Here is a 27,298-nt window from a genome sequence, read left to right as displayed (position 1 = left end):
CTCCGCTTTGTCCAGCACAAATCTCACATGGAGTGACCGGGATTTGAACCACGAAACCCAGCTGTGAGAGGCCGGCGTGCTGCCGCCTGAGCCATAGAGGTTCCTTATAAGTATGTTATGAACTTCCTTTCACACTCCCCCCCCCCCCCCAGTGAATTTTGCGGCAAAAAATATTTGTTTCCTTAATAGTAAAGGATCTTCTAAATACTAATTATCACGACTCTAACATCTTCAGTTTTTGAGATACATATCCTCATGAAAGGAATTCAACTCCTTTTCACTCCCGGCCCCCAAGATGATTCCCCCCTCCCTCTCCCAAAACGCGTTTTTCTTTGTTATTAAAAGAGATCTAAATACCAATTTTCACATCTGTAACAACTATGGTTTTTATTAGATGTAAGTATCCTCATGCAATTAATTCAATTAATTTTTCAATTCTCGCACCTCCCCCCTCCCCTTCATGGGATTTTCCGTGAATACGTGTTTCTTTACTTTTAAAACAGATTCCAAATACCAAATTTCATGTCTGTAACATCTTCAGTTTTTGAGATATAAGTATCCTAATTAAAAGAATTCAACCCCATTTGCAGTCACTCCAAAAACAAAAAAAATACATGTTTCTTTATTTTTAAAGGAGATCCCAAATACCAATTTTCAGATCTGTAATATCTTTAGTTTCTGATATATAAGTATCCTCATTAAAGGCATTCAACCCCTTTTCACCTCTCCTATTGGGATTTTCTGACAGCAAAAAATACTTGTTTCTTTATTTTCAAAGGAGATTCTCAATATCAATTTTTACCTCTGTAAACTTATAAAGTTTTGAGATATAGATACACTCATTTTCAAAATTCACCCCTCCCTTTTCACGCCCCATTATTTGGATTTTCCAAAAACAAAAAATACATGTTTCTTTATTTTTAAAGGAGATCCCAAATACCAGTTTTCAGGTCTGTAATATCTTCAGTTTCTGAAATATAAGTAGCCTCATTAAAGGCATTCAACCCATTTTTCACCCTTTTCACCCCTCCTATTGGGATTTTCCAAAAACAAAAAAAATACGTGCTTCTTTATTTTTAAAGGAGATTCCAAATGCCAATTTTTACATCTGTAAATTCTTAAAGTTTTGAGATGTAGATACACTCATTTTAAAAATTCACCCCCCTTTTAACCCCCTTAGCAATGGAATATCCAAAAATCTTCCCTTAGCGAGCACCTACATTGCAATATAAATGTATCCTCAAAATTTCATTTCATTATGTCCAGTAGTTTTGGCTCGGCGATGATAAGTCAGTCATTCAGGACAAGTTATTTTATATACATATAGATATACTATGCCTTTGCTGGCGGGACCTAGTGTTTACACTGCACTAAGTCTTCTGGTATGGGCTAGAGCAATTTTGTTACTTTCATTGATCTGTCTCTGTCTTATCCTTGGCTTTGACAAAATGAAAGTGACTGAGGTATGAGCGATGCTAGTAATGCCATTCCTTACGCAGCCAGTCCCTGCCATGAATGGTGTGAAACTGTTGCTCATAGGGTCGGTTGGTGCTTGCATTTCTGTGGGCTTGGCAGACTGATATGTAATAGCAACTTCTGGCTCGGTGAGGAAAGCAACGGGAAACTGCCTCACTCCTCATTTCCCTAGTACGCCTCTTCAGTGATGCCTAGGCCATCTATGACAGCTCATGGCAGAACTGTTGAGGATCCAACCAGCCTTCGGGCTGATGACTAAACATACATACACATAGATATACTGTATATGGCAATACAAAACAATACACACACAAAAGAAATGCACCTTGATAGAAAAAAGAAAAGACGAAGAAAGAGTCACGTTAATGAAATACAGTATTCTGTTATCTTACTTGTTTTTTGTTGGCTGCGGTCATGGCATGAACAATATTCTCAACCAGTTATTTCCTCAGAAATGTTATGGCACGTCCCAAAATATTTGATAGTCTATAGGACTATACAGCATTGATGGCATTGTTTAAGCCCACTGAAGTATGCAGCAGCTCATGTTTATTGTTATTACTGTCCTCACTCAGATCCTGTTGTGATTCTTAAGTCATCTCGAACATAGTCACGGCTTCTGCAGCAGCGAGGTTAGCATCAACATTTACATAATCCTAAAATGATACTTCCTCTTCCAAATTCCTCCATTCACTGTCATTGTTGGAACATCACCATTATCATCGATGATATCATCATCACAACTACCTCTAAATCCAACTTTTCAAAAACAGTTTTGAAATGTAAGTTCTGAAACAAGGTGACATAAAGCTGCGATGTAATGCATCGCCTACCAGAAGAAAATAGTTTAAATTTATTAATTACTTTTAATGCCTTTGCTGGCAGGACCTAGTGTTTACAGTGCACTATGTCTTCTGGTATGGGCTAGAGCAATTTTGTTACTTTCACTGATCTGTCTCTGTCTTATCCTTGGCTTTGACAATATGAAAGTGACTGAGGTATGAGTGATGCTAGTAATGCCATTCCTTGTGCAGCCAGTCCCTGCTATGAATGGTGTGAAAACATTGTTCATAGGGCCAGTTGGTGCATGCATTTCAGTGGGCTTGGCAGTCTGATATGTAATAGGAACTTCTGGCTCGGTGAGGAAAGCAACGGGAAACTACCTCACTCCTCATTTCCCTAGTACGCCTCTTCAGTGATGCCTAGGCTATCTATGACAGCTGATGACAGAGCTGTTGGGGATCCAACCAGCCTTAGGGCTGAAGACTGAACATACATACAATTGTTTTTAATTTGTTTGAAGACACAAGATTTTTAGTACAACTCAGAGAATCAATCGTGTCTTGTAACGCATAGTACCGTGCAGAGTCCTAGGATGAATATTTCGCATAAACATAAATTAAAAATACAAAAATAGGAAGTAAATACGACAAATCTTACCTATAATATGTTGATCTTCATTTCGAGCTTCTTTCTGACGTTTACACATCTGATTGAGTGTTGCACCAGCATCTTATGATAATGCAACTTGAGTTGCATATCACTCCAAGATCGGGTGGCTACAGCTTGCTCATGCAGTTCGCTGGGAAAAATTCCACAATCACATTCCTCAAATAAAAAGTGATGGGAGGATGTGCTGTGCATCGGTCCACGAACAGTAAGATATTATGACCTTTCACTCCCATTTCGGCTTCCATGTTCGAAACCAGTCTTCAAAAACTTTCGTAGTGACCCAGGATTTCTTATTGTAAGTGTATTTCGTGGGGAGCATAGCAACATTTTTAAAGCAACGCAGCTTTGAAAATTTGCCGATTGTCAGTGTAGGAAGTTTTTCACTTCTGTCACTGTTGGTGCACAGCAGAACTGTTACACGTTCTTTGCTTTGTATCCTGCCTTGACAGTTTACCCCTTTGAATGCCATTGTACGACCGGGCATAAAATTAAAAAAGAGATCTGTCTCATTCGCATTGAAAATATCCCTAGGAGACAATTGAGATGTCAGTTCTTTAAAATGGTTTTCTCTTGCAGTCTCGGCATTGACACTCCAACTTTCCCCACACACATTGTGCCTGTTGATACCGTGCCTAACTTTAAATTTGTGCAGTCAGCCTGACTGAAGCACTGAAATCTTCTACACCAAGTCTGATCACCAGTTCGCTTGTCTTTTCGCAAAGCTTTCTTCCGCTGATTGGAATGCCTTCTGCCCTATGTTGCTGGAACCACTTGTAATAAACAGTCTTCCAGACGATGATATTTTCCGCCCTGAATGTGGGTCCACTTATTTGTCGTAACAACCTAACGCACGCTTTCTTCATTTTCTGCTGCCTTAGCTACAATCATATTTAAGGTAAACTGAACACTCCCCAATTTCTTAGCAACAACTCGTTTTATGTTGCTGCTTTCCTTCACTACATTCAAAATACTTAATTTTTTAACATTCATAATGTGCTTCCTCTTCCTTTCACCCATGTTCACTACTCGCGATGCCAATCACAACTGAAGCACAGAACACAGACTTAACAACTTTTGCTCTAAAATAGCTTCAAGATCGATCTTGTTTCCCACAGTGCATGTCGAGGAATGATTTTCAAGGAAAGTACAGTGAGAGTTATAAGTTTGTGTTTAGAATATTTCTTGTGATTTTAAAGGCAGAAAATGATAAACAATGCATTTTGACTTTGCGGACTTCAGATATGATCGTATAAGCATAAAAATTGTATAAATGAAAGATGTGTAAACAAAATAATTTACTGCAATACGTATAGGATTTTGTCAAGAATACTGTAAAAAACATGTATAAGTGTAGAAAATGCATAAGTGTGCAATGTATAAAGTGAGTTTTACTATAGTTAACTCTCTGTTGGTCTGGCGCCTTAAGAAAGCTTTTGGTTACAGACTAGACATCACTGCAACTGAAGAAATTAGACTGATAGGTAAAGGAGTTTTAGAAAGGAAAGATTATACAAATTTTTAAAGCTGTCATAAGAAAGAGCACATATTTTGGATTAGTGTTATTGTCAGTAAGCAAACAAAGCATTATGTCATTGATTTTCAGGACAAGTCTCACAGACTGTGTAGATTACGAATCACAGGGAAGTTTTCAAATTATGGCCTTATCTGTGCACATGCTTCAACGGAAGAAAAGAAAGATGAACAAAGACTCCTTTTATGATGAATTTGATGAAATATATAGTGAGTGCCCAAGGAAAGACTGTAAAATAGTGGCCCCCAGTTTCACTCCAGGCAAATTACCTTAAATACTGGATACATGAATGCTGAGGTCGGAAAGGAAGACTTCATCAAACCTCTTATTGGAAGATACAGACTGCATACAGAGTCCACCGATAATGGGATTAGACTAATAAACTTTGCTTTGTCAAGTAACATTTAATGGGCAGTACAGTGCTTGATCACAAGGACACACATAAAATGACATAAAAATCTCCAGATGGAAGTACTTAACGAAATTGACCACCTCCTTATAGATGCTGTCTAACTTGATGGATGTTAAGAAGTTATGAGGGGGAATGCTGACTCTGATCACTACCTGATAATAGCAAAGATTAGAAGTCATATATCACACACGAGAAAGGTACACAGTCCAAGAAAAAGAGGTTCAGTTGAAGTGGACTGAAGGAACCAGGCATTTGCCTTCAGATATGTTGGTGTATTTAATCAGAGCCTGCTAGTGAGTGTTAGTAGAGCATGGAAGAAACTCAGGGATATGTTAACAAATGCTGCAGATGATATCTTGAGAAGAAAAGACAGCCTGAAATACGATGACTGATTTGATGAGGAATGTGAGCAGGTGAAAACACTCAAAAATATTGCGTAGAGGAGAATGCATCTGAAGAACCAGGGTTATCAGGGTACTGCCATATTTTCTGCATTATTTTTACACAACATTGGTGTCCTTTCTTCATAATGCCTTTGTAATGACTCCAAGAAACCTGGAAGTACCAGTTCCAACAAACTTAAGAACAAATAAAAATCCAGGAATGGATTTTATCCGGTCAGAAATGGTGAAGTAAGCAGGACTGGAATGCACTAAATATTTACATCAGTCAGTGACCCAGATTTGGACTGATGAAGCAGTTCCAGCCTGGCTCTGAATAGAGAAGAATGACAAAAACCTTTGAAGAAGGGGCTGTCAAGCTGATGATGATGATGATGATGATGATGATGATGATTGGTAGTGTCTCTTATTGTTGATCTGCTTACAAGTTCCAAACTGCCAGTAGAGCATGATTACTGTCATCTTCATGCTTTCTCTCCTTGCTTTTGATGTCAGTCACCAGATTTTATTTTTCCAGAAACCATGAAGTAAGATAATCCACAGATTTAAAAGGTCTTCATTGTAAGATTTCTGCCTTTTGCTTTTTCCTTCCAAATCCTAGAATTCAGGAATGTCCCCAGTCTCACTGTTGTGTTGTTGTTTTTGTTGTTGTGTTCGAATCACCAGTCCATAGGCTGGTTTGATGTCTACATCACCCTATCCTGTGTTAACCTTTTCATGTCTGCGTAACAAATGCTCTGATCTGCTTGTCATATTCATACCTTGATCTACCCCTACTCTTCTTACTGCCTGAAATTGCCTCAAAAACCAGCCGAACAATTCCTGGGTGTCTTAAGATGTGTCCTGTCATTCTGTCCCTTCTTCTGGTCAAATTTTGCCAAATTGTTCTCTTCTCACCAATTCGATTCAGTATTTCTTCATTCCTGATTCAGTCTATCCATTTCCCCTTCAGCATTTTTCTGTGATATCACATTTCAAAAACTTCTATAAACAGCGTAAGTTCCCAGTCGAAGGAAGTCATTATAATCGTGGACACATAAGCAGAAAATACTTGGGATGCCATTTGAATTTAACAATGTTATATTATTTGTATAGACAGGACTGTGAAAGCAAATCAGTACCCAATCTGGAAATACCATCTTATTTCATCTACTGTAAAGTTTTCAATGAACAATTAAATTATTCCTTCAAGGAGCCAAGTAGCGATACTTGTGATCATTTAACAGTCAGCAGCTGAAGCAAAACATAGGTATTATTGAAAATATGAAGACAAGATATGGGGAAAACAAAAATATGGAAGGAAGGTAATTATGGTCAATCTGCAAACATGTCTACCCACACCTCTACTTAGAAATGCTCAAACTTTCTACTAACGTAAACTATGGACATACAACTATACCATTTATGATGACAGAAAGAAAAACTTTATGCTGTTCATGGGATGAAACAAAAGAAGGTAGGGGAGGAAATGAGCTGACATCATGTCTCTATAAGTGGGCTTCTGAAAACACACAGACCACAGAGGAATCTACTATTTGATCAGAGAACTGTCATGGCCAAAACAGAAACTTTGCCATGGTCGTGTTCTGTATATGGCTGATTTTCACTGCTAGTATTAAAATCATCAACGTACACATATGGAGGTGGATGTAGCACATTCCATTATAGAAAAAAAGCAGTAGCACTTACCTTGGTTCAGAATCACTACTCCACATGACTGGATTCAGTTTATTCACACTTGCATGAGCAAGAACCCATTCCAGGTTATGATATGGACATATCTAACTTCAAAAAGTTTTCAGTTCTTGCAGAAGGAAACAAATTCTACTTTTGAACAGAAAAAAGTCAAAAGGTGGTGTGTTTTCTTTATCTTTGAGTGTTTGGCTCCAAATAAGGAAAACTGATTCGGGTAAATTGTTTTCCAAAACAAAATTTGAAGATTGTGAATTCAAAAATGTGGACTTCAGAAGGAATATGAGAAAATGTCTTCCCTCCTGATATTCCTCAGTTATGATCTTGTATGAGAAGCATTTCTACGCAGAAGTACAGAGATCTGATGGCACTAAAGCAGTGGCTTTCTATGCATTTTGAGACAAAATTGCTCATACAGAAGGTGAAGATAAGTGATAATGCATTTATGTGTTAATAAAAGTGATAGATTTCATTAACGACTCAATTTCAGTTCATGTTTTTTTATTCCAACAGGAAAAAAATTACTTCTTTGTAAAATAAAACTGTATTGCATTTCATGTTAATTTTGAAGTTGATGTTATACTGTTATTGGTGTAATTAATTATTGTAATAGTTTTCCTTTACTTCAGGATTTGTGTGAGAATGTATTAAAATAATAATAATAATAAATAATGTGAGTTATGCTTTTGTTCTATGATATGCTCGTGTTTTAATTGGAGTTTTGCGTAAACCATTTTTAATTTAATAAACCTACAGTGCAGAATATAAATTACAGTGATATTTTACAGTGTGCAAGTATTTGAATAAGTTCAGACCAAAATTCAGAGCTGTTTTCTCAACAACAAAATAAAAGTGTTTTGTTGTACCGTATGCTGTTAACTTTGATAAATGTGACATCTGACCTTATACCACTGAGGTACAGCATTATTGACCTGAAATAGGGTGTTCAGGCTACAGGTCTTTCGATCAGATCCCAGCTAACAGAGCAGCAATGGCAAGGCTCAATGGGTACAGCATTGGGAGAATGTTTGCTCTTTATGTAACATCTCTTTGGGACATACTATACTTGACACGACCTAATTGCTGAAAGCCTATTTGGGTGTGGGAATATTCATTTTCTCTTCAATAATACAATATAGATGCCCTTGTGTTTCCATCCATTTTATGGCAAAATTACTCATACAGAAGGTGAAGATGAGTGAAAATGCATTTATGTGCTAACGAAAGTGACAGATTTCATTGAAACACTCAATTGCAGTTCATGTTTTCTTACTCCAACATGAAAAAATTCACTTCTATGTAAAATAAAACATGCTAGCAAGTTGAAAGTGTTCATTATTGTAAATAATGTAGATGATTGTTAGTGTTAAAAAATCACTTGAAAATTCATTTACTGTCAGCATATTTCATGATAATTATGTAATTGTGCAGTCTGTGGAAACTAAATAAATCAAAAGCAATGTTAATTATATTGTTTATTTAAATACAAGTCTGGTAGTACTGTGCAGCAGCTTAACTCCATAGGGCTTTATAATGATGCAACACCCTCTCTCAAGGGGTCATAAATATGAAGGATCCAAGCTCAGGTTTATGACTGGAAACCTCACCGGCTTACCCAGTGAAGCTGCTTTTTTTTAAAAAAAATTTTTTTAAAATTATGATCTTGTCAATACTGTCATATCCTTCACGGATTATGTGTTTTCATTTCCACTCTCCAATACTTTACAGTTCAATTATTATTGTGCTTTTACGGCTGCATTGGACCACTGTAGAAAAGCTCTGTCCGGTCTTTTATGATGTTTTATGGTTTTTTTTCTTTTCTGTTCTTCCAGTATTACTTCATTCTATCTGATCTTCGTTGTTGTTCTTCTTCTGAAAATACCCTTTTATTTGTTTCTCTTTCATCACATTTTGGTAGAAATCTAATTTTTACTATTCTTTATTTTATTTACTTCGATTATTCTTTAAATCCTCCAGTGTTATGTCTAATTCTTTCATGTTTTCTTTTCTTTCTTTTATCCAGACAGGTTGTTGTTTTTGATTCCAAAGCTTTTCCAAAATTCTGCATATAACCTGTCTTGAGGTGTTCTCAACAGATATACAGATAGAAGGCAGTTCGGTTTTAGGAAAGGTTATTCCACTGAAGCTCAACTTAGGATTCCAGCAAGATATAGCAGATATCTTGGATTCTGGAGGTCAAATGGACTGTATTGCAATTGACCTGTCTAAAGCATTTGATAGGGTGGATCATGGGAGACTACTGGCAAAAATAAGTGCAATTGAACTAGACAAAAGAGTGACTGAATGGGCTGCTGTATTTCTAGAAAATAGATCTCGGAGAATTAGAGTAGGTGAAGCTTTATCTGACCCTGTAATAATTAAAAGGGGAATTCCTCAAGGCAGTATTATCGGACCTTTATGTTTTCTTATATATATAAATTATATGAGTAAAGGAGTGGAATCTGAGGTAAGGCTTTTTGCGGATGATGTTATTCTCTATAGAGTGATAAATGAGTTACAAGATTGTGAGCAACAGCAGCGTGACCTCGAAAATGTTGTGAGATGGACAGCAGGCAATGGTATGTTGATAAACGGGGTTAAAAGTCAGGTTGTGAGTTTCACAAATAGGAAAAGTCCTCTCATTTTTAATTACTGCGTTGATGGGGTGAAAGTTCCTTTCGGGGATCATTGTAAGTATCTAGGTGTTAATATAAGGAAAGATCTTCATTGGGTAATCACATAAATGGGATTGTAAATGAAGGGTACAGATCTCTGCACATGGTTATGAGGGTGTTTAGGGGTTGTAGTAAGGATGTAAAAGAGAGGGCATATAAGTCTCTGGTAAGACCCCAACTAGAGTATGGTTCCAGTGTATGGGACCCTCACCAGGATTACCTGATTCAAGAACTGAAAAAAATCCAAAGAAAAGCAGCTCGATTTGTTCTGGGTGATTTCTGACAAAAGAGTAGCGTTACAAAAATGTTGCAAAGTTTGGGTTGGGAAGAATTGAGAGAAAGAAGAGGAGCTGCGTGACTAAGTGGTATGTATTAAATAACACTTGTATGTTTTATTATTCATCCACCTATTCAATACAATACAATTTTAAAAATTAGGACATTGTCCTTATCAAAATTGTTAACATGAAATTAACATATTAGATGGTACATGTTTCATCTATCAATAGTAGGCATCATCAGCCATATTTTTCACCTTAGGATAGATCAGGTACCTGATTGGAAAATGAAGGGTACAGAGAAAGAACGATCAGAGTCAAAGAAAGCTATTTTTTAGTTATTGGTACCATTGGATTCATCACCATGTAAGGCATAACCACGTGCAGACAACCCAGAGAATAAACGAACGTAGTCCATGTTATGCGCTGGAAAAGATTTTGTGCACAGAGAAGTATCGATCAGAGTCAACCTCAAACAGAGAAGAAACGCACAGAGTCAGGATATTGCCTAGCCTGCCCTTGCATACTGCACGTGGCGCCATGTTCTGACGTTATGGTGGTTGTGAAGTGAAAAGTCATTGTTTAGAGACCGTGTTCATTAATCTGTTTATACACAGTTTTGTAAAAGTTCGCAGAGATGAGTGCAGGCTCAAGTGATGGTGAACTGTGTAATGTCAGTTACATAAGTGGTTCTTCCAAAAAGAAACGTAAATATGGCAGTATATTTAGTGCATCAAAAAAGTTAAGAGACACAACGCATGAAACAGGCAGTGACTGCGGCTGTAAGCGTTATGAATGTTTTAAAAATGTTTCAGAATGTGAGCGAGATGCCCTCATTAGGGATTTTAATGCACTTGGAGATAGAAATTCTCAAAACGCTTACTTATCAGGTTTGATCAGTGTAAATGCAGTTAAACAAAGGCGACCTAGGCAGGATGAACAGAATGCCCATTTAAACAGCTTCTCCTACATTTACAAGGTACGAATTTCCCGAGATGAAGAACTTGCTGAGATTCCAGTTTGTTTTAAGGGCTTTTTGTCTATATTTGGTGTAACACCCCGTCGGCTTCATACAATTAAAACATCATTATCAAGGACTGGAAGAGCTCCAGTGGATCAAAGGGGAAAACATGAGAATCGAGGGGGGAATAAATTACCTCAATCAACATATGAGGCAATGGACACATTTTTCAAATCTCTGAAAGGGCATAAAGCACACTACAGTCTTAGTGACACACAGAAGGTATACCTACCTGAGGATTTAACTGTCAAAAAGCTTTTGGGAATGTTTCTTCAAAGTAACCCTAGTATTCAAATTTCATACGAAAAATTTAGAGAATATTTTGTAACGCATTACAACTTTTCCTTCGGGTACCCACGTTCCGACACCTGTGGCACCTGTGATGTTCAAAAGGCACAAGAAGTTAACATAGAAAAAGCCAAAAGTAACTCTGCAGACCCAGAGAAAATTAAGGAATTTGATCAACAATTGAAAACCCTTCACAGTGAGATGCAGCTTCATAAGAGCAACGCTGACTGGTTTTACCGTGTGAAACGGAATGCCAGAAAGCATGCACAGAAGACTGAAGGATACGAAGCAATCACTATAGACTTTGGTAAAAACTTGCCTGTTCCAAATATAACAACGAATGATGTGTACTACAAAAGACAACTGTCTTTTTATCTTTTTAATGTACACATTCTTTCCAATGGATCAGCTGTTTTTTACACTTATGATCAAACAGTTGCCAGAAAGGGAAGTGATGATGTGGTATCTATGCTTCACCATTTTTTTACAAACTTTCTAAGCCCTGAAGTCCGTGAATTACACATTTTCTGCGATGCCTGTAGTGGACAGAATAAGGATTTTACAGTTATTCGGTTTCTGCATTACACAACGGTTGTGTTAAAGAGGTTTGACAAAATTACAGTGACTTACCCTGTGCGAGGGCATTCATATATGGAGTGTGACCGAAATATGGCCCTCATTAACCAAAAGACGCCAGCCGAAACTCCAGGAGACTGGCGGGACGCAATTTCTAGTGCCAGAGTCAAACCAACACCCTTTGGGGTCGTGGAATGTTCTTCGGAAATGTTCAAAGCTTGGGAAAATGCCTTACAACAGAACTACAGCAAGAAGTTGGCAGTTCCTACACGCCCTATAAAGCAGATTGTGGTTACAGCTGAAAATACTCAAACAATTCAGCATCGGGACACGTACAATGGTGTACACAGATCAACAGTCATTGTAAATAAAACAGGTAAACAAAGTAACAAACAACCTGATCACCTACGGCACATAGAACCCGAAATATTATATAAAGAACGTATTCCTTTGAATGCAGCAAAATACAGAGACATTCAATCCTTGAAGAAATTCTGCAGACAGGAAGCACAACATTTTTTCGACACACTTCCAGTAGTCGGAACTGAGAAGAACCACCCAGAGGAGAGGGACAGCGATTACTAGAGGTATAAAATTTTACGTCACTCTTCACTTCTTCATCACTCGGAACTTCTCAGATAATAAAAAGTAATATTAATTTTTGTTTCCATTTCAGACACAAAAATGAAGACGTCTCTTCTAAAACAGTAGTAAGAAAGAAAACTGGACATTCAAGGAAAATTTAACATTCAAATTATAATATATATGTAGTTAAATCCTCAGTTTATAACTGCTATCATTAACATAATAACAGAAATTATTGCTAGTATTTTGAGTGATCTACAATCTCTATACCTAGTGATACAGAGAAAGAACGATCAGAGTCAATGTAGAGGTGGACAAAAAAAATTATTTTGTACTGTATGAACTTCCAATAATGATGTGTTTTACTAAAAGCTTATCACCAACAAGTTCACACACCCAACAATATGTTTTAAACTGTGATATATTCAAAACTACAATCATAAAAGCGTTTCAAAGTTTAAAAATGCTCTCCTTGAAAATGTGGTTTCCCTGACTCTGTGCGTTCTTTCTCTGTACCCTTCAAATATTTATGAGTGCTGTTAAAAACTATGTCACCGGGCGAGTTGGCCGTGCGCGTAGAGGCGCGCGGCTGTGAGCTTGCATCCGGGAGATAGGGGGTTCGAATCCCACTGTCGGCAGCCCTGAAAATGGTTTTCCGTGGTTTCCCATTTTCACACCAGGCAAATGCTGGGGCTGTACCTTAATTAAGGCCACGGCCGCTTCCTTCCAACTCCTAGGCCATTCCTATCCCATCGTCGCCATAAGACCTATCTGTGTCGGTGCGGCGTAAAGCCCCTAGCAAAAAAAAAAAAAAAACTATGTCGTTTAAAATGTATTGGAGATTGTTAAACAACTATTACAATATAAAATGTAGTATGCTGTTACTTGACAATATTTGTGATAATATTAGTCTAAAACATGATAATTATTTGAGGCTTATGACATATTAAAAGATATTACAATAAAGATAAAAATCAGAAAACACATTCCATTTAGTTGTCAGATGGCGTATTATTAAAAACTTATGGAAAGTTGAGCAATGGTAATGGTTGTTGGTTCTTAAAGTTAATAAATATTGATTTTCATTTATTTGCTTATAAATTTTGAAGAATTTTCATATGGCCTGGTTCCTTTTGAGATAATAGTATTTGGAAATGTTGGTGCCGTAGGGTATATTGAAGTCTCTGTAGGCGTCATTAGACCATCTTCTTTGATGTGGTAAGAGTTTGTAATGGGTATGGCTCTTTGCTGTTGGGCGTGTTGAGGTGAGCGTATTAGTTGGAAGGGAACGTTATCATTCGGTGATTAGCCAAAGATAATATGATGAGTTCTGTAATTAAAGAGTTAATTTGAAAATTTTATGAATAACCATAATTGGAATTAAAGGGGCTGAATAGTGGAAGTTAAATGAAGAGTGTTGACACTTACCCCTTCGACCGTTGAGATGTTAGCTTACGTTGAGAGTTTTAAAGTAACTGGCAGTCGCCGAGCTCTTACTACGCGTGTTGTATTTGTGAAGTCTTGGTGGAGGGGGTTGAGCTTGAGAAGGCATGGCTGAGGGCCCATTCGCTGTGCGTGAGGAGAAGTTGTCGGTAGTGGGAGGAGGGGAAGGGGGTGGTGTGTGTTGTATTGGTGGGCGTGTTTACTGATTTGGTGCCAAACATTTTGCAAAACTTATTATTCAGAAGGAATGGCTTTTGTAATAGAATTGAAATCTGTTTATAAAGAGGGCTTTTGTTATCTATTACGTCATTTAAGTTCTTGTCTTTGTTAAACTGTTGATCTAAGATGATGTATAAGTTTTCGTATTCTGTCATGAGCTTACCTTTGTCAATTCTTTTTAACATTTGTAAATCCTGATCTATTGTAGTAAATTTGTGACCTGTTTCTTTCATGTGGTTACTCATCGCAGAGAACTTATGTTTTTGGCCATTATAATGTTCTGCATATCTAGTTGAAAAACAGCGGCCAGTTTGACCAACATAAGAAAAATTACATACTGAGCATTTGAGTCTGTATATACCCGAGCTTGAATATTTATTATTGGTTGAATTGACTGAGTTATGATTAAAAAATAAATTTCGATTTGTATTCTGCATTGTGTAAGCGATTTTTACCTCATGTTTTCTTAAAGGATTGGTGATTTGATGAATTTTTGAGTTGGTATATGTGAATTTCACAAATTTTGGTTTGTTGGGTATTTTTGGAGAAAGGTTTGTGGTTAATTTTAGTCTGACTTTATTAATGATTTTGTTGATCATATCTAGATTGAACCCGTTGAATCTGGCTATTTCTTTTATGAAATCTGATTCATTTTTTAGATTATTCGGTGAAAGAGGGATTTTTAATGCTCTGTGTACTAAACTGTAATAAGTGGCTTGTTTATGGGAATTTGGGTGCAAAGATTAGTTTTTTATAGTTATTGGAGTAAATGAAGGCTTGCAGTAAATTTGGAAATCAAATTTGTTCATAACTCGCGTGATTTTGATGTCTAGAAAATTGATTGAATTGCTGTTTTCGTTTTCCTTTTTGAACTTTATATTATCGTCTAAATCATTTAGAAATGTTAGGATGTTATCACTATTGTTATGTTGTTTATCAATAATTACTAATGTGTCGTCGACATGACGGAGCCATAAAATGAGTCCGTTAATGTTTTTTACTATTTTATTGTGTTCTAGATTGTCCATGTAGATGTCCGCTAAAATGCCGGAGATTGGGTCTCCCATAGCTAAGCCTTCTTGCTTATAAATTTTGTTGTTGAAAGTAAAGTAATTATTGTTGTTTTTTATTATGGTGATAGTTTCGTGACAGGTATATTTGAGTACATTTTCGTGATATCAAAGGAACATAAGACATGATTTGGTTGTAAATTGAATTTGTTTAAAGTTTCGCAAAGTTCGATAGAATTTTTGATGGGATTTGCATTGTGAAATTTAAAATGTTTTTTTAAGAACTTGTGGAGGAACTGAGAAGTTTTATAAGTAGCACTGTTTCTGCTATTGATTATTGGTCTGATGGCGATGTCTTTTTTGTGTATTTTAGGTAATGATCTTGCTGAGGGTAATTTCGGATTCATAGTGATCATTTTTGGTAGTCTTGTTCATTTAGTAGAAAAGTTGAATTTTTAAGGAGTGTTTTTAGATTGCGTTGTGTTTTTCCGTTTCTAAATTATTTAGACGATAATATAAAGTTCACAACGGAAAACAAAAACAACAATTCAATCAATTTTCTAGACATCAAAATCACGTGAGTTATGGACAGATTTGATTTCCAAATTTACTGCAAGCCTTCATTTACTCCAATAACTATAAAAAACGAATCTTTTCACCCAAATTCCCATAAACAAGCCACTTATTACAGTTTAGTATACAGAGCATTAAAAATCCCTCTTTCACCGAATAATCTAAAAAATGAATTAGATTTCATAAAAGAAATAGCCAGATTCAACGGGTTCAATCTAGATATGATCAACAAAATCATTAATGAAGTCAGACTAAAATTAACCACAAACCTTTCTCCAATAAAACCCAAGAAACGTGAAATTCACATATACCAACCCAAAAATTCATCAAATCACTTAAGCAATTTAGGCTAATTTCATCTTTAGTGTATCAAATTTTTATATTTTTGTTATTCTCCTTATACCATTCTCTCATCAAGTATTCCAGAGTACAATTAAACAAAAGTGGTGATAATACATCACCTTGTCTTAGTCCTGTTCTGATCATGAATGCTTTGGATAATTCTCCTCTAAACTTCACCTTTGATTTAGTGTTTGTCAACGTTAAGATTATCATCTTAAGTAATTTAGGATGTAATCCAAAATTTTGTAATATTTTTAATACTGAAGGTCGGTGAATGCAATCATAAGCTTTCTAAAAGTCTATGAAAGTGATAATCGTGTTTCTGTCTTCTTTTTTAGATGTCCATTAATAATTTTAGTGTTATGATTTGATCCAAGACCATACAGACAACCAGTTCATACCGCAAAAATCGAGAATATTCTTCACCATATATCCTTCAATAGTCAATCTATATTCAAAACTACAGCCAACAACAAGTAAGAATGTTCCCATTTAACTATCAGTATATGAGTTAACAAAGATCTATACGGCAACATTCAATTACGAACTCTTCATAACTCCTTCAACAAAATTACGGAGACCGCAAACCCACTGTGTAAATAACGAGATTAATGGATTAGTTGGATACAACTTTATAATCTACATAGCGCCATACTACAGTTAAATATTACGACTTTTCAACAAGAAAGTTTCAATGTCATCTCAAGCGGCTACTAAGTTCCATTAACCTTCTCTTCAACATGTAAATCAAGTTGCTTCCAGCTGAATTTCACTCGACCTTTGATACGGCAACTTTAGCCACAGACCTTGTTATTATGTGGTTAAGGCCTAGTTTGTCTAATTTATAAAATCATTTTAAAATTACTAGTGTAATATCATACCAACTTCAACTTTTTCTTTGCAAACATTTTAAATTAAGTTTTAATTGTAAATTATTATTTAAGAAATATCAATTTCTCACATTGTATAATTTCACTGTAATCTTATATTCTCATTTTATATTTTTTACCATGACAATCAGGATCCTGATTTTTATCTTTGAGTATGAGTGTAAAAAGGCTGATGATGACCTTTTAAAGGGCGAAACATGTCCCTTCAAATCTTAGTTTAATAGGATGTAAGTCCTAACTTTGTAAATTCTATTGTATTGAATAGGTTGATCCTAATAAATTTTAGTAATATCTTAAATTGAAGCACTGAAGATAGTTTTCTGTGGTTTCCCATTTTCGCTCCAGGCAAATGCTGGGGGCTGTACCTTAATTACGGCCACAGCTGCTACCTTCTCAATCCTAGCCCTTATCAATACTTGCATTCTCAAAACATTCGCTGTGTTAATGCAATGTTAAACCCCTAGCAAAAAAAAATTAGTAATAATTTGTAATTTCCGTCAGTACGTGGTCAATCAAGGTTTTAGTTCTTCCATCTCCATTACAATTTAATTGCAATACTTTTTTTTTTCTTTCTGTAGTGTAGATGGTGCTAACTTCATTACTTTCTCTCATGCAGGATGATAGAACATGCTGGTGTAAATCAGAAACGTCCATGCTCGGAAATATTGCTTGAGGAATGGAGTACAAGTGGAAGGAAAAGGCCAAATCTGTCACTTTTGTTGGAACTTCTTTTGAAAGCTGAATTATTCAGGGCTGCTGAATATGTTGCTGTTGATTTACTGAAAGGTATGATAATGTGGATTAATCTTGAAGAATTTTTAATTGAAGGTCTCCCTGCAAATTCCATATTCATTTTAATTTTCCTATAGTGAATTGCAGGCCCTGGCCCCATTTTGAGAATTGGGACTAAGGGGTAGATACCTACCTACCGTGAGTTACAGGCAAAATAACATTAATTGCACCGAGCGAGTTGGCTGTGTGATTAGGGTCATACAGGTGTGAGCTTGCATTCGGGAGGTGTTGGGTTCAAACTCCACTGTTGGCAGCCCTAAAGACTGTTTTCTGTGGTTTTCCATTTTCACACCAAGCAAATGTTGTGGCTGCACCTTAATTAAGGCCACGGCCACTTCCTTCCTATTCCTAGCCCTTTCCTATCCCATCATTGCCGTAAGACCTATCTGTGTCAGTACGATGTAAATCAAAAAATATTGTTGAAACATTGATTGCTATGTATTTTGGAGTATACACTTCCCCTAGTCACTGAAATCAAACTTTGAAAGTCAAGTTCCTTCAGTTAGCATTGAATATCCTTTCACTATGGTAGACATGAAACTCAGTTTTGTGCCAGTAATTGAGTTAGAAAATCTGCTTAAAAGCAGAAAACAGCCAGGTAATATTACCATTGGAAAAGGTAATATGGGCAAAAGCTTGAAGAATCATACAGAGTATTTGATCTAAAGTATCTGGACACACCTCTGTATATGTGAACCATTAGCCTAGATATCACTATGACCAGCACTGCTACTATAAAAGTCAGCCAAAGGTTTGTAATTTATTGCTCCAAGATACCTGCAGAATGGGTGGAGCAACGGAGCTTAGTGACATTGAACCTGGAATGGTTGTTGGTTTTCACATCAGTAAGCAATCAACCGGGGCCAAGTTGACTGTTCATGATGTGATAATGAAGCAGAAACAGGAAGACACAACCACAAAAAGCACAGCGGAGTGAGCCATGTGTTTTGACCTACAGGGACCATCGAGCATCGAAGAAAAATTCACATGGGATTGTATGATATGATTACCTGAGAATTCCACTAATTCCACTAATCTTGCTGCTAGCACCGTGAATGTGCACCGGGGGATACGAGGGCTGGGGTTCAGGGCTCAGTCATTCGCCCATAAACTGCACATTTTGCTGGTGAGCTTTAAGCTCCTGGAGATTCGTGATTTGGAGCGATGAATAATGCTGTACCATGTGGTACATGCCAGGCAAACGATACATGACAGCCTATACAGTGCCCATGGTGAAAATTGGTGGTGTTGGGGTGACAACTCAGGTGTGTGTTTCGTGGAAAGGACTTGGTCCTTTCGTAATACTACTGAGCACATTAAAGGGAGAAGGGTATAAGGATATTTTGTCCAGCTGCATGTTGTCTACCGTAAAAGACTAATAAGGAGATGATCACTGTGTATTTCAGCTTGATAATGCTCCCTGCCATAAAGCCAGGTATATTTGTAAGTGGTTTTTGGACAATGAAATTATTCCAGAAATGGACTGCTTAGCCCAGAGCACCAACCTCAATCGTATCAACACCTCTGGGATGAGCTAGAACATTGACCTCGCTTCCAGACTCCATTGACCGCCATTGCTTATTTCTGCACTGCAGAAGAATGGTCTGCCATTCCCCTGGAAATGTTCTGACATTTGATAGACAGTCTCCCCGTCAGAGTTTGAGCTGTGTAGTAAAGCCTAAAACCCCACATTAATGTTCATTGCTGAGTATTGTACCCAAGGAACACTTTTAGGTTATTGTCGAGTAGGTGTCCAGATATGTTTAGTCAGATATAGTATGTGATGGCAATAACTCTGTTGGAAATTTTAAAAATATTCTTTGACCTGGGTGTTCACAAAAATGTTTCATATCCAAAAGCCATTTATGCATCTTATAATTTTTGCCAATTATAATCTAGCAGGAATGGCAGCTACGAATGATTGTAGTACTTAACCTTTATCAGACGAGTGGTCGTAATTTCAACCATAGCCAAACCCCGCCAAAAGGACAAGCAGTCGATATATCAACCACGTCATTTATCTCTCATTTTGCCATGAATTCTGGCTTATGAAAATGATCTACTTGGTTTGTTACTAATATATGAGTCACTACAATGTGCAGTGCCACGAATTATGGCTTATGAAAATGCGTAGAAGAATTTGACGGCTGCTTTACCTACTAAAAAATAAAGCAGTTAGTTCCTTAAAAGCAGTGAACGTGGCTGGACATGAGAGTGTGTTGCGTTCCGTCAGTCAGGACGAAGTGCGGGAAATTTTGATGGACTCAAATTCCGATGAAGATGTATTAACTGTATCTGAATCAGAAGAACCTGGGAACTGTGTTTTGTGTGGAAGTGAGAGTGATGTGGGTGATACATAGAGGCATGATTTTTTCGCATTAATTTTTGAACGATTTCGCGAAAAGGATACTAATCTTCGCGTTATTTCGTGAAATAGATATTGCCGTATCGCTTTAATTTCGCTTTAATGAAATTCTAAAATTATTCATTAAAGGTTTCATTACTATCACTGATCGCTGATTGTGGAGGTTTAATTGATAGACTGTACATACCTGGTACATACTTTTGAAGCCATTTTCGGACTGCAGGTTCATCTACCTTCTCCAGCGGGATATTGGCTTTGAGCAGCATCGATGTTGTTTCGTGAATATGTTCTTTTTTTTTTTCACTCTTAGCTTTCTTTTGCATATCTAATGAGAGTTCTGTTGTTGCCTGCTGTTTCACTGTTCAAGTGCTAAATTTACGTTCTGAATGTTCCTTATTTTTAAAACAATGTTTTAAGACAGTATCTTTTTTCTCCCACTCGATGCGAACATTAAAAAATTTACACATTAAAATATTGCTTTCCGAAACGTACAAACCTTCACTCCAAACTGTTTAGCTCTGCTGTGCACCGTGACACTTGTCGAGCGACCCATCTTCGCTACTGTCTGTGGTCACTTTCTTGATTTCACCTGACCACGAAGCCGAAATACACCAGTCAATTGTGCTGCTTGTAGACGTCATTAGGGATTCGAGGATTGCACATTGCCATGACTAGACAGGCTGGGGTGGCATTACCAGCCACCACAAGAACAACATTCCAAACATTTCGTTTGGCAAGAAGCCTGGAGCCAACCCCTTTTCCTTGATACCATGTCTTAAAGAGATCTTCCAGAACATTAATGGTAACATATTTCGTCCCTGTTGATGAATCTTTCTTCGCTCTTCCTTTTCTTTTCATGTGTAATCTTGGAACAAAATGTCAAGTTCTTTATTCACTACACATTTCGCTGTAATATCGCGCTTATCGCGAAATAATTGAATTTTGCTTTAAAATGACCTTATCGCTTTAATTCGCGAGCACAATATCCGTATTTTCTTAACCAGAAACATATGATTCATAATGATATCGCAAGATCGCTTCAAAATATTTTTTGTCGCGTTTATCGTTAATGCAAAAAAATCATGCCTCTAGTGATACACAATGGAGGGACAGGCTGCCCGGACACAAAGTAAGTGTGCACGTGTTTATCGGCCCTCCCCCTGGATTACCTCGCTTACGGAATGAACATTTGAATTCAGACTCGCCTCCACTAGAAATTTTTAAATTGATATTTACTGATGAACTTTTCGGAATAGTTCTTGGAGAGACAAACCTTTACACATTTTAGACTTTAGGTGCAGATCATAAACAGCTGGAAATTCAGATGCAGGAACTCTACTGTTTCTTGGCCATAATTGTAGAGATGGGTCACTGCCAGAGAGACACACTGAACTATCCAAGAGCAGTAGTACACTCCTTTCTGTTCTAAGACAATGAAACGTGACCACTTTTTCCACATTCTTAGGATTCTGTATTTCAAAAATTATGAAAACCCACCTGACAAACTGACCCCACTTATGATCGACTTTGGAAACTACAAAACGTATTCAATTACCTCGGTGACAAATTTTCTTCCATTTACAGCCCAACAGAAAACCTAGCAGCTGATGAAGTGATAGTCCTATTCAAAGGCAGAGCGATCATCAAGCAGTACATACAAACAAAACAAAAACAAAATAGAAAAGAGCGGTTTGGTATAAAACTGTACAAGCTCTGCGATAGAAATGGTTACACATATGATATGACGGTCTACCTCAGGATACAACAGCAAAATGCCACAGCGAACATCATTTCTATGCATGGAACAGTTCTGTAGCTAACAAGGAAAGTAGATGGTTCTAGGCCATAAATTGATCATGGACAATTACTTTTCCTCTCCTGCCCTCTTCAGTGATTTGCAATGGATGGAAAGTAAACAGCTGTGGCATCGTCTGACATTACCGGAAGGACATGCCGAAAAATTTCGGACCTAAAGATTTTTTAAACTGAAGAAAGGAGATGTTAGCAAAGTGAAGGGAAGCCTACCAAGCTCGATAGCTGCAGTCGCTTAAGTGCGGCCAGTATCCAGTATTCGGGAGATAGTAGGTTCGAACCCCACTGTTGGCAGCCCTGAAAATGGTTTTTCGTGGTTTCCCATTTTCACACCAGGCAAATGCTGGAGCTGTACCTTAATTAAGGCCACGGCCGCTTGCTTCCCACTCCTAGCCCTTTCCTGTCCCATTGTCACCAAAAGACCTATCTGTGTCGGTGCGACGTAAAGCAACTAGCAAGAAGAAGAAGAAGAAGAAGAAGAAGAAGAAGAAGAAGAAGGGAAGCCTGTGCGCAATAAGCTGGAAAGATAAGAGATAAATATATTTGCTAACTAACATGCATAACCCCCCACCATCCGGTCACTTTATAGACAACAGTGGAATTGTACCGAAGCCTGCAATAATCGAGAGCTACAGTTCACATATGGGTTATTATGACAAGAGTATGGCCAGTAGTTACGATATTTCCCGCCAAACATGGAAGTGTTAATACCAATATAAATGGTCCGTTATTGGACATTAAAATTTTCCAGCTGACTCATTCCTGGTTGCCAGCGTTTCGCCCTCGTGTGCTAGGTTGGGCACACCTACCAAGACGCTGGCTAGTGCATACCGTGGAGGCCACTGCGTAGGCTACTTGTAGCCACCGGCAGTGCCAATGCACTATGTTTGTCTCTTTTCCATAGTGCATTGGCACTATTCCTGTCAGAAGATAAAGAGTTAAGGAGGGTTGGTGTGTGGATAAATAAAGTTCTTTGAATGAGAGAGAGGCCATGGAATATGAAGGGGTGGATTAATGCAAGTTGGAACATGTGGGGAAAAGAAGGATGCAGGTTCAGCAGAACGAAATAAACCATTAACAGTGTTATATAGGAATCTATGGTCAGCTACTTTCCTGCCACTAGATAACGGGTGAAGTTTTAACTTATCCAGTATCTGATTACTGCTCAAGTTTCGAATCAGATACTCAGGCTCTAACAATAGCACAGAAGAATGACTGCACGCGCTCAATGTGATTCAGATTAGTGGGTGAAGAGGTAGACCAAATGGGAGATGCGAATTCAATAATCAGTAGGATGCAAGATACATAGTAGGCTCTGAGGGTGTGGATATTGGTGATGTCAGAAAATTTATACAACAAACCGAGAAGTGACATTGCTCGTGAGGTTATCTTTTGTATATGGGGGACAAATAACAATTTACTGTCAAACAACAAGAGTTGAGAACGGGTTACAGAGGAGGGAGTATTTACTAAGAATAGGGGATTTACGAAGCGTGATCGAAACAGAGGAACACTTGGTAGGATTAGTCTTAAGACGCTATCATGTGGAGCACCAATCAGAGAGTGAGTTAAGCCCGCACTGTAAACAGTTTATGTCTGATAAAGACTCGATTTGTTTGAATATTGTACAGTCATCTGCAAAAAGTAGAATTTCACATGAAACAGAGGATATACGAGGGCAGATCAGAAAATTAGTTGCATTCCCAGTTATGGCCATTTATTATACCACCTATGCAACAGCAACACAAGTATAACGACATACACTGTAACGTCACTTTTCCACATAGTTTCCAAGAGACTCCAAACATTTCTGCAAACGCACAACCAACGTGTCGATGCTGGATGCATAGAAATTTCCTCCAGCGTTCTGCAACCACTCGGAGACAGCGGCCTTCACCTCCTCATTGGTCTGGAAACGTCGACCACCGAGCTCCGTTTTGAGCTTACCAAACAGATGAAAGTCACATGGCGCTTGGTTGGGACTGTAGGGTGGATGTTGCCAGACCTCCCACTTGAAACGCTGCAGCAGTTCTCTTGTTTGGCGGGCCTTGTGAGGTGTTGCGTTATCGTGCAACAAAATCACACCGGCGCTCAATTTACCCCGGCGCTTCTCTTTGATAGCTTTATGCAACTGATGCAACGTTTGACAATATGACACCACGTTGATCGTCGTTCCTTTCGGCATGAATTCCACGTGCAGCAAACCCCCGATGTCAAAGAACACTGTCACCATAACCTTACTGGCTGAAGGTTGAACCTTGGCCTTCTTTCGTTGTGATGATGAGGGCTGAACCCATTCCATTGAAGTTCGCTTCATTTCGGGGGTGAAGTGGTGGACCCACGTTTCGTCGCCTGTGACGATTTGCCTCGGAAACCCTTTGCCGTCTGCGGCATAGTGTTGCAAAAATGCTAGGGAGGATTGAAAACGTTGTCCCTTGTGCTCATCGGTGAGAAGACGTGGGACCCATCTTCAACACAGCTTACGATATCCAAGGCCCTCGTGAAGAATGGCGAACACACTGCCATGCGACATGTTCAGCTGGGTAGCAATTTCTCTCAGTTTAATGCGCCGGTTCTGTCTAATGATCGCATTCACATTGTTGACCTTTGCACGGGTCCTGAACGTTGCGTGCCTGCCTTCGCGATGTCCGTGATATCCGTGCGTCCGGCTTCAAATTGCTGACACCACTTTACGATACCTTGCTGGGAAATGGCCTGCTCCCCATACACAGCACTAATTCCATGATGAATGTCGGTCCAATTCTTCCTTTTGGCCCATAGGAATCGGATTGTCGCACGCACCTCACATTTGGAGTGAACGTCCAGTTGACGCGCCATTGCATTTGGCCGCTATTCACACAATACTAGACAAGACACCACAGCGACCTGCCTAACAGACGTGTGGGCAGTGTCTGTCCCTTTCTCCACTGTGCCCACGTTTGCGACACACAGCACGCTGCTGCAGCGCGTTAGTGCAACTAACCTTTTGATCCACCTACGTAGTATTAATGAGTTTGTCATAACAAATAGGACAAAAAGAAGGGGACCTAGGCCACTGCCCCGTGGGACGCCAGATTATATCATAACAAGAGTTGAACTGAACCCAACAAGAACTGCACGCTGAGTTCTGGTATTGAGGAAGCTCTGCAGGAGATTTAGGAAGCGACCATGGATATTAAAAAGTTCTGAGAGTTTATAGAAAAGAAGTGCGTGGTCTACGGTATCAAAAGCCTTTGCAATATCAATGTAGCACACGTCCAGCTGAGAACCAGCATTAAGAGCAGATGTTGCACGATGGAGAAGAACAGCCAGATTAGTTAGGCTGGAGCTACCAGGAAGAAAACCATGCTGCTGGGACGATATATAAGGAAGGGTGAAAGAAAGAAGACACTGGAGAACAATCTTTTCACAGATGAGTGATAGGGTTGGTGATTTAGAAATTGGCCGATAGGTTCTGACATCAGACCTCTTTCCACTTTTAAAAACTGGAGTGACATTAGTGATTTTCCAGTCATCACGAAAGTAGCCGGCTAAGAAGCAACAGTTAAATATAACAGCAATAGGATGGCCCAAAACACCATCTTACGTTATTTTCAGAATCGTATAATATTTGCAAATATTTTGAGAGTTTCCTTTTCATCTGGGCTTATGGGAAATTGATAGTCCAAGCAAAATTTATTATACACACACACACACACACAGTATAATTCCGCTATAGCGAGTACGGCATATAACGAGAACTCCGTTATAGCGACGAGTTTTTCTGTCCCTTCAAAATTCCTATATTAAACTGTGTATCTTCCTTCGGTTACAGCGAGAACCCTATGACTGGCACATCCGTTATTACGAGCGATTAAGCGCGCGCGATTTTTTCCGTTACCGATATTTATGCTCCCCAGCGATGATATTGCATGCCATCGATTACCTTCGGCATCGTTTCCTCGCTATATGTACTAGCGATTTCTCTCGTCGACATTCGAAGGCGATGTCGGAGTCGATTAGTAATAACCGTCGACAGCTGTTCCATAAAGAAAATTCTAAATGAAAGAGAACATATTTTCGTAATAAATGCGTAAATAACGTGTCTGATAACGGTTATTAACTCGTTAAAAATGAAGGCTGACTAAACGACCGCTTAATTTTGAGGCTAAATACTGCAATTAAGTAAGAATGGGATACACCTCGAGATATGCCAGAGTGCTTAATTGATTTCAGAGGTTAGTTCATATTTTGTCGCGTCTGGTTAAATTACGGAAAGGCTGTTATGAAAATGTATAGCGAGAAAAGTATAATTTCTCTACTGGAGCTTGAAGTGTGTTTTCATCATACGTACCGTAAAATGGGGTGAATAGGAACATGGGGGTGAAAGGGAATACATAGTAGGGAATTTGTTTTATGGACGGTTTGCATCGTATGTAAAGCAGTTCATTGGGTTTTTTTTCACCTAAATGTTTCCTATACTTATTTCCCGCCATTTCACTGTGCTCTGAAAGGACAACAATCACTTGTGGCAACAGTGGTGCACAATAAGTAATCCTTGTATTTTTGATAGCTATTTAAGACCATAAAATCTTCTTCTGGATTAGAAAATCACGTGGAGGTAAGTGCTTTTAATATCTAGAATAAGTAACTATGCAATTTGGTGATACAGTTAAATATAATTTTACCGTGACACAAATCCACACTTTTTTACGTAAACACTATACAGAATTAGTGAACAAAATCATTGAAAAATGGGGTGAATGGGAACACATAGATGATATATAAAATCAAGGCTAATTGTGAATACATTCTTCATATAAATACTGTTTAGTAAATCTTTCCCTTATTTTATCTGTATTCCAGTTAAACAAGAAAGATGCCGAGGCAATACAAGCGAGATCAGAGGGGCAAAATCCACAGGAAACACCCACCGGAAACAATTTCTGCTGCATTAGAATATCTTGAAAGAGGATTATCATACAGAAAATGCTCAGAGAAGTATAACATTCCTACAACAGTGTTATACAGACACATGAAATGTAGAAAAAGTGAAGGCAGAATAGAAATGAAGCCAAAAGGTGGACAGACAGTGCTTAGTGTTGATATTGAAAAGCATTTGGTGGATCGGCTGGTGACGTGTTCTTCCTGGGGTTATCCATTTGATGCATACGATCTCCGATGTATTGTTAAGGCTTATCTTGATAGAAAGGGAGTCACTGTGAAGAGGTTCAAAAACAATATGCCAGGTCATGACTTTGCCCTCAGTTTCCTTAACCGTCACCGAAATGTTTTATCTCAACGAATGTGTCAAAACATCAAGAAATCTCGTGCTGTGGTCTCTCCCGAGGAAATCTCTAATTATCATGACCACTTGAAAGAAACTCTTAAGGATGTTCCTGCTTCACATATAATCAATTATGATGAGACAAATCTGACGGAAGATCCAGGCCGCAAGAAAATTATTGCAAAGAGAGGCTGTAAAT

General features: G+C 38.1%; 1 protein-coding gene across 3 annotated transcripts in view; it reads left to right on the top strand.

Moving 5' to 3' along the window:
* Window positions 1–27,298, top strand: part of LOC136864419 (interleukin-1 receptor-associated kinase 4) — a 316,630-nt gene that overhangs the window by 60,604 nt on the left and 228,728 nt on the right. For 2 of the 3 annotated variants that reach the window (XM_067141393.2, XM_067141392.2), the window contains exon 3: window positions 17,481–17,650. In XM_067141393.2, coding sequence (XP_066997494.1) covers window positions 17,481–17,650 — 170 coding nt within the window. Of the gene's footprint in view, window positions 1–9,465; window positions 10,005–17,480; window positions 17,651–27,298 lie in introns of those variants that run through there. The other variant, XM_067141394.2, reaches the window with a different exon arrangement.

Source organism: Anabrus simplex, chromosome 2 (genome assembly GCF_040414725.1).
Source record: "Anabrus simplex isolate iqAnaSimp1 chromosome 2, ASM4041472v1, whole genome shotgun sequence".
Classification (NCBI taxonomy): Eukaryota; Metazoa; Arthropoda; class Insecta; order Orthoptera; family Tettigoniidae; genus Anabrus; species Anabrus simplex.
The sequence above is the reverse complement of the archived record's forward strand: the minus strand, read 5'-3'. Positions and strand labels throughout refer to the sequence as shown.